Here is an 8983-nt window from a genome sequence, read left to right on the forward strand (position 1 = left end):
TAAATTAAGACTAATTATTTACAGCCAAAAAGTATTTTTTTTATGAAAGGAAAAACAGTTATCTTAAAACTTGTGTATTAACAATACTGACAGGTTAAAAATATCTATTCTCAGAAAACTTGTTCTATAAAAACTAAATCCCAAACTATATTGAATCTTCACGTAACCTTTCGGGGCGATTGTCATCATATTATTGTCCCCACGTAATTCCCAACTTTTACTAAGGTAGTGAATTCCAATCCTTTTGTTAATCACTTTACTCAAGGTAGCCTGATTTGCATATTTTTATTATAGTCCTTTTGTTTTGAATTTAAATAAAAATATTCAAAAGTTTTACAAATAATGTTTCTACCTTGTTTCAGAAACATGTGCTGAAATAAAAATATTAAATTGCCGCTAACAATAAGCCGTTTTATTAGGTATAATACCTATTTATTCTAGGTAGCTATCTGATTTCTTGGACTCTATTAAATGTAAAGTTTATTACCATACTAAACCACGATTGCTGTTGGGGATTATTTTTTCTTTACTTACCCGATGATTTATTGGAATTTATTAAACGTATATACTAAACGCCGGGAATTACTTTCCCTTTATCTACCAGGTGATTTCTGTGAATACATTAAATGTAATGTTTAGTACTATTCCTATCGTTGTTGGAGATTACTTTCTCTTTACCTACCCTATTAATTCATTAGAAACGAGTTCTCAGGGAAGAAGTACGAGTAGGTACATTTTAGTAGTGTAGTTTTTAATATAATCTGTTATTAGCCCTTGCAAGTGATAGATTGCAGAATTAACGATTTCGAAAATGTCAAAATTTAATAGTTCCAGAACATTGAGGATTTTATCCCTGTGTGCGCAGACAAGTGAGGATAGCAACGACATGCAGAGTAAGTTGAATTTAAATTAATTGTTGTATTATAATCTATTTATCTACTCTTGTTTTCAAATTCAATGGTGAGAATTTCTACGACTAGTGTAAACTGAACGAAATAGGGGCGTTCAAAAATATACTTCTGATTTAAGCGAAATGATTAAAAGTACATAGACACAATGTATTAGAGAAACAATAATACTAAAGTTTATTTATCAAAATAATTTTATATTCGAAACCGCACGATAACAATATTACTACTTATTTACAGAGATTGTTTCAACTTCTTCTTTTTCTTCTTCTTTCGGTGTAGCCATGTCTACCTGTTTTTTCAATGCGTGGTCATTATATTTTATTCTTCTGCTTCTTACTCAATTATTGTTTGTTTTAACTTTAAAATCATTATTATTTTCAGATGCTATCAATGGTACTTCATTAACTGCTATCGGTGATCAAGTTCAAATTTTAACGAACGTTGAAATACCGAGAGAGGACTTAGAGAGAGATCTCCCAGAACCAATTCCAACTTATGACGCTACATTAATGGAAACAAAAAACGAAGCTACTGAAGATATGGAAGAGGACATTTTGACCAGTGAAATAGGGATTCAACAGAGATACAATGGTGCTGACAACGTTGTAGACGGGGAACAGGTTGATGCAGAAAACGACTTTTCCAATGATGATTCTATGCAAGATCTCGCATATCTCCCAGAACAAATTCCAACCTATGACGCTGCATTAATGGAAACACCAATCGAAGCTACTGAAGATAGTGACCGTGAAAGTGACAGTTACAGTGTATCTTGTGCGAGAAAACGAAGTGCAAATCCTGAAGAATGGAGACGAAATAAGGTCAAGAAACTTCGCAACTCTGGTAAGTCCTACAAGTCAAATAAAGGTACAATCATGCACGCTCGACAGATGAAAGAAGCTTGTTCTCAAACTTGTCGTTTAAAATGTTTTGAAAATTCTGTGGATATAAGAACGCATATTCATCGAAAATTTTGGGACCTGGGTAACATAAATTTACAAAGAGACTTTATATCACGACACACCAATGAAGTTAGACCTAAGTATCAAAATAAAACACCTGGAAGCAATCGCAAACATAACTTGCAATATAAATTTAGGATTAATGACAAGGACACTCAAGTATGCAAGACGTTTTTTCTCAATACTTTGGGAGTGAGTGATCGATACATTTACACCACATGGAAGAAAACTGATGATGCTGGTATCCTCGAAGATGATCGAAGAGGGAAGCATGTGGCTCATAAAAAATCTGATAAAGTTGCCTTGGAAAAAATACGTCAGCACATAAAGATGTTCCCGACCATCGAAAGTCACTATTTAAGGGCTCAAACTAGTAGAGTTTTTATTGATGGTAGCTTAACCATATCCGAAATGTATAGACTATACAAAAATAAGTGTATTTCAGACGGCGATATTTGTCTTAAGAAACATCACTATGAACGCATATTTAATTATGAATTTAACATTGGATTCTTTTCTCCTAAAAAAGATCAATGTTCAGAGTGTGAAGTGTATAAAAACTCTAATGAAGAGCAGAGAAAATCATTGCAGGACAACTACGAATTGCATATTAAAAACAAAAATCAAGCACGCGAATCAAAGAAACAAGATCTAGAATTAGGTAATGATGTAAATCAATATTCCGTTTGCGATTACGATCTTCAAGCTGTATTACAGACGCCATGCGGAGATGTATCAATGTTTTATTATAAGCGACGTTTAAATGTGTATAATTTCACATTATTTGATAACGTATCCAAACAAGGATACTGCTTTATGTGGAATGAGTCTGTAGCGAAACGAGGAAGTAATGAAATTGCAAGTTGTGTCTATTATTACATGACAAATCATGCAATAAGCAAAAATTTAATTTTTTTTAGCGACAACTGTGCCGGGCAGAACAAAAATAAATTTATCGCCTCTATGTATTTGTATGTTGTTACTAATGTGAGTCATATAGAATCGATTACCCACAAGTTTTTAATAACAGGTCACACACAAAACGCTGGTGACAACATGCACTCATTAATAGAGCGACAAAAGAAAAGAGTGCTGAAGAGCGGTCCAATTTATGTTCCTACTGAATGGGCAACTGTAGTGAAATGTAGCAAAAAAAGTGGTTTACCCTACATAGTTCGAGAAATGGAAACAAAGGACTTCATTGATTTTAAACATGTTTCCTTTCTGTTGGGAAACAATTATAAAATTGATCAAAATAAAGAAAATGTGAAGTGGGCAGATATAAAAATTCTGCAATGTAGAAAAGATAGTCCGCACATAATTTTCTTTAAGTACAACTATGATGACGAACTATGGAATTCTTTTAATCTAAAAAAATCATCGCGGACTACACATAATATACGAGAAGTGCTACTTAAACCTGCCTACAAAGAACAGCCAAAAATTCAAATGGCCAAAAAGAAAGATTTGGTATACTTATGCCATTCGAGTATGATACCAGAAGCTTACCATAGTTTTTATGAAAATATTTTGGCCCAAGATGATCAAGAAGAGGACAACAACTAACAGAAAGTGTGTCTACACTTTTTACAATTTTTTCCGTGCAAAAGTGTTGTAACTTTAAAATTCCAATACTAAATGTGTAGTGATTAACAATTTTCTCCGTGCAAAAGTGTTGTAACTTTGAAATTCCTAATTTTTTTAGCATTAATATTGTTTTATTTAAATTTTTATTTTTCGTTAATGTAATATAGGCTAAAAAGCATGCAAAATAATAATTAAATGTTAATTTTTCTTCAAACTTGTGTCTTATTTCACCGATATTAGCACGAAAATAAACAAAATCGTCTTTATCTCGAAACTTACTGATTCTGACTTACTGCAGTCTTGCACTGAGGGTGCGACATAAAGTATAAAATACAAGTTATATGCCTTTATATTACGACATAGACTAAGAAACGAATACAGAAAGTATAAAAATAAAAAAAATACAAGTTATAGACGAAACCTAAGATAGAGACCAATAAACGAATACATAAAGTATAGAAATACAAGTTATATGCCTTTATATTAAGACAGAGACTAAGAAACGAATACAGAAAGTATAAAAATACAAGTTATATGCCTTTATATTAAGACAGAGACTAAGAAACGACTACAGAAAGTACAAAAATAAAAAAAATACAAGTTATAGACGAAACCTAAGATAGAGACCAATAAACGAATACATAAAGTATAAAAATACAAGTTATATACCTTTACATTAAGACAGAGACTAAGAAACGAATACAGAAAGTATAAAAATAAAAAAATACAAGTTATTGACGAAACCTAAGATAGAGACCAATAAGCGAATACATAAAGTATAAAAAAATACAAGTTATACGCCTTTATATTAAGACAGAGACTAAGAAACGAATACAGAAAGTATAAAAATAAAAAAAATACAAGTTATAGACGAAACTTAAGATAGAGAAAAATAAACGAATACATAAAGTATAAAAATACAAGTTATATGCCTTTACATTAAGACAGAGACTAAGAAACGAATACAGAAAGTATAAAAATAAAAAAATACAAGTTATAGACGAAACCTAAGATAGAGACCAATAAGCGAATACATAAAGTATAAAAAAATACAAGTTATACGCCTTTATATTAAAACAGAGACTAAGAAACGAATACAGAAAGTATAAAAATAAAAAAATACAAGTTATTGACGAAACCTAAGATAGCGACCAATAAACGAATACATAAAGTATAAAATACAAGTTATATGCCTTTATATTACGACAGAGACTAAGAAACGAATACAGAAAGTATAAAAATAAAAAAATACAAGTTATAGACGAAACCTAAGATAGAGACCAATAAGCGAATACGTAAAGTATAAAATACAAGTTATATGCCTTTATATTACGACAGAGACTAAGAAACGAATACAGAAAGTATAAAAATAAAACAATACAAGTTATAGACGAAACCTAAGATAGAGACCAATAAACGAATACATAAAGTATAAAATACAAGTTATATGCCTTTATATTACGACAGAGACTAAGAAACGAATACAGAAAGTATAAAAATAAAAAAATACAAGTTATAGACGAAACCTAAGATAGAGACCAATAAGCGAATACATAAAGTATAAAATACAAGTTATATGCCTTTATATTACGACAGAGACTAAGAAACGAATACAGAAAGTATAAAAATAAAAAAAAATACAAGTTATAGACGAAACCTAAGATAGAAACCAAGAAACGAATACATAAAGTATAAAAATACAAGTTATATGCCTTAACATTTAGACAAAGAATAAGAAACGAATACAGAAAGTATAAAAATAAAAAAATACAAGTTATTGACGAAACCTAAGATAGCGACCAATAAGCGAATACATAAAGTATAAAAAAATACAAGTTATACGCCTTTATATTAAGACAGAGACTAAGAAACGAATACAGAAAGTATAAAAATAAAAAAATACAAGTTATAGACGAAACCTAAGATAGAGACCAATAAGCGAATACATAAAGTATAAAAAAATACAAGTTATACGCCTTTATATTAAGACAGAGACTAAGAAACGAATACAGAAAGTATAAAAATAAAAAAATACAAGTTATAGACGAAACGTAAGATAGAGACCAATAAGCGAATACATAAAGTATAAAAAAATACAAGTTATACGCCTTTATATTAAGACAGAGACTAAGAAACGAATACAGAAAGTATAAAAATAAAAACATACAAGTTATAGACGAAACCTAAGATAGAAACCAAGAAACGAATACATAAAGTATAAAAATACAAGTTATATGCCTTTACATTAAGACAAAGACTAAGAAACGAATACAGAAAGTATAAAAATAAAAAAATACAAGTTATTGACGAAACCTAAGATAGCGACCAATAAGCGAATACATAAAGTATAAAAAAATACAAGTTATACGCCTTTATATTAAGACAGAGACTAAGAAACGAATACAGAAAGTATAAAAATAAAAAAATACAAGTTATAGACGAAACCTAAGATAGAGACCAATAAGCGAATACATAAAGTATAAAAAAATACAAGTTATACGCCTTTATATTAAGACAGAGACTAAGAAACGAATACAGAAAGTATAAAAATAAAAAATTACAAGTTATAGACGAAACCTAAGATAGAGACCAATAAACGAATACATAAAGTATAAAATACAAGTTATATGCCTTTATATTACGACAGAGACTAAGAAACGAATACAGAAAGTATAAAAATAAAAAAATACAAGTTATAGACGAAACCTAAGATAGAGACCAATAAACGAATACATAAAGTATAAAATACAAGTTATATGCCTTTATATTACGACAGAGACTAAGAAACGAATACAGAAAGTATAAAAATAAAAAAATACAAGTTATAGACGAAACCTAAGATAGAGACCAATAAGCGAATACATAAAGTATAAAAAAAAACAAGTTATACGCCTTTATATTAAGACAGAGACTAAGAAACGAATACAGAAAGTATAAAAATAAAAAAAAAATACAAGTTATAGACGAAACCTAAGATAAAGACCAATAAACGAATACATAAAATATAAAATACAAGTTATATGCCTTTATATTACGACAGAGACTAAGAAACGAATACAGAAAGTATAAAAATAAAAAAAAATACAAGTTATAGACGAAACCTAAGATAAAGACCAATAAACGAATACATAAAGTATAAAATACAAGTTATATGCCTTTATATTACGACATAGACTAAGAAACGAATACAGAAAGTATAAAAATAAAAAAAAATACAAGTTATAGACGAAACCTAAGATAGAGACCAATAAACGAATACATAAAGTATAGAAATACAAGTTATATGCCTTTATATTAAGACAGAGACTAAGAAACGAATACAGAAAGTATAAAAATACAAGTTATATGCCTTTATATTAAGACAGAGACTAAGAAACGACTACAGAAAGTACAAAAATAAAAAAAATACAAGTTATAGACGAAACCTAAGATAGAGACCAATAAACGAATACATAAAGTATAAAAATACAAGTTATATACCTTTACATTAAGACAGAGACTAAGAAACGAATACAGAAAGTATAAAAATAAAAAAAATACAAGTTATTGACGAAACCTAAGATAGAGACCAATAAGCGAATACATAAAGTATAAAAAAATACAAGTTATACGCCTTTATATTAAGACAGAGACTAAGAAACGAATACAGAAAGTATAAAAATAAAAAAAATACAAGTTATAGACGAAACTTAAGATAGAGACCAATAAACGAATACATAAAGTATAAAAATACAAGTTATATGCCTTTACATTAAGACAGAGACTAAGAAACGAATACAGAAAGTATAAAAATAAAAAAATACAAGTTATAGACGAAACCTAAGATAGAGACCAATAAGCGAATACATAAAGTATAAAAAAATACAAGTTATACGCCTTTATATTAAAACAGAGACTAAGAAACGAATACAGAAAGTATAAAAATAAAAAAATACAAGTTATTGACGAAACCTAAGATAGCGACCAATAAGCGAATACATAAAGTATAAAAAAATACAAGTTATACGCCTTTATATTAAGACAGAGACTAAGAAACGAATACAGAAAGTATAAAAATAAAAAAATACAAGTTATAGACGAAACCTAAGATAGAGACCAATAAACGAATACATAAAGTATAAAAATACAAGTTATATGCCTTTACATTAAGACAGAGACTAAGAAACGACTACAGAATGTACAAAAATAAAAAAAATACAAGTTATAGACGAAACCTAAGATAGAGACCAATAAACGAATACATAAAGTATAAAAATACAAATTATATGCCTTTACATTATGACAGAGACTAAGAAACGAATACAGAAAGTATAAAAATAAAAAAATACAAGTTATAGACGAAACCTAAGATAGAGACCAATAAGCGAATACATAAAGTATAAAAAAATACAAGTTATACGCCTTTATATTAAGACAGAGACTAAGAAACGAATACAGAAAGTATAAAAATAAAAAAAAATACAAGTTATAGACGAAACCTAAGATAAAGACCAATAAACGAATACATAAAGTATAAAATACAAGTTATATGCCTTTATATTACGACAGAGACTAAGAAACGATTACAGAAAGTATAAAAATAAAAACAATACAAGTTATAGACGAAACCTAAGATAGAGACCGATAAACGAATACATAAAGTATAAAAATACAAGTTATATGCCTTTATATTAAGACAGAGACTAAGAAACAAATACAGAAAGTATAAAAATAAAAAAAATACAAGTTATAGACGAAACCTAAGATAGAGACCAATAAACAAATACATAAAGTATAAAAATACAAGTTATATGCCTTTAAATTAAGACAGAGACTAAGAAACGACTACAGAAAGTACAAAAATAAAAAAAATACAAGTTATAGACGAAACCTAAGATAGAGACCAATAAACGAATACATAAAGTATAAAAATACAAGTTATATGCCTTTACATTACAAACCTAAGATAGAGACCAATAAGCGAATACATAAAGTATAAAAAAATACAAGTTATACGCCTTTATATTAAGACAGAGACTAAGAAACGAATACAGAAAGTATAAAAATAAAAAAAAATACAAGTTATAGACGAAACCTAAGATAGAGACCAATAAACGAATACATAAAGTATAAAAATACAAGTTATATGCCTTTATATTAAGACAGAGACTAAGAAACGAATACAGAAAGTATAAAAATAAAAAAATACAAGTTATAGACGAAACCTAAGATAGAGACCAATAAACGAATACATAAAGTATAAAAATACAAGTTATATGCCTTTATGTTAAGACAGAGACTAAGAAACGACTACAGAAAGTACAAAAATAAAAAAAATACAAGTTATAAGCCTTTGTATTAAGACAGAGACTAAGAAACGAATACAAAAAGTATAAAAATAAAAAAATACAAGTTATAGACGAAACCTAAGATAGAGACCAATAAACGAATACATAAAGTATAAAAATACAAGTTATATGCCTTTATATTAAGACAGAGACTAAGAAACGAATACAGAAAGTATAAAAATAAAAAAATACAAGT

At 28.4% G+C, this 8983-nt stretch overlaps 1 protein-coding gene across 1 annotated transcript; it reads left to right on the forward strand.

The window, feature by feature from the left end:
• The first annotated feature begins 756 nt into the window (after positions 1-756).
• On the forward strand, positions 757-2864 carry LOC140431265 (uncharacterized). The gene is made up of 3 exons (XM_072519201.1): positions 757-893; positions 1293-2720; positions 2794-2864. Exons 1-3 carry the CDS (start codon positions 812-814, stop codon positions 2862-2864), a joined length of 1581 nt encoding a protein of 526 aa, XP_072375302.1. The 5' UTR covers positions 757-811.
• Positions 2865-8983: the final 6119 nt, after the last annotated feature.

The sequence above is a fragment of the Diabrotica undecimpunctata genome, unplaced genomic scaffold (assembly GCF_040954645.1).
Source record: "Diabrotica undecimpunctata isolate CICGRU unplaced genomic scaffold, icDiaUnde3 ctg00000613.1, whole genome shotgun sequence".
Taxonomy (NCBI): Eukaryota; Metazoa; Arthropoda; class Insecta; order Coleoptera; family Chrysomelidae; genus Diabrotica; species Diabrotica undecimpunctata.

Excerpts from the sequence above, each read along its gene's own strand:
- LOC140431265 (XM_072519201.1), top strand. The coding sequence starts at position 812 with ATGTCAAAATTTAATAGTTCCAGAACATTGAGGATTTTATCCCTGTGT. Across the intron at positions 894-1,292 it reads GGATAGCAACGACATGCAGA|ATGCTATCAATGGTACTTCA; the intron begins GTAAGTTGAATT and ends TATTATTTTCAG. Across the intron at positions 2,721-2,793 it reads GTCTGTAGCGAAACGAGGAA|CGACAACTGTGCCGGGCAGA; the intron begins GTAATGAAATTG and ends AATTTTTTTTAG.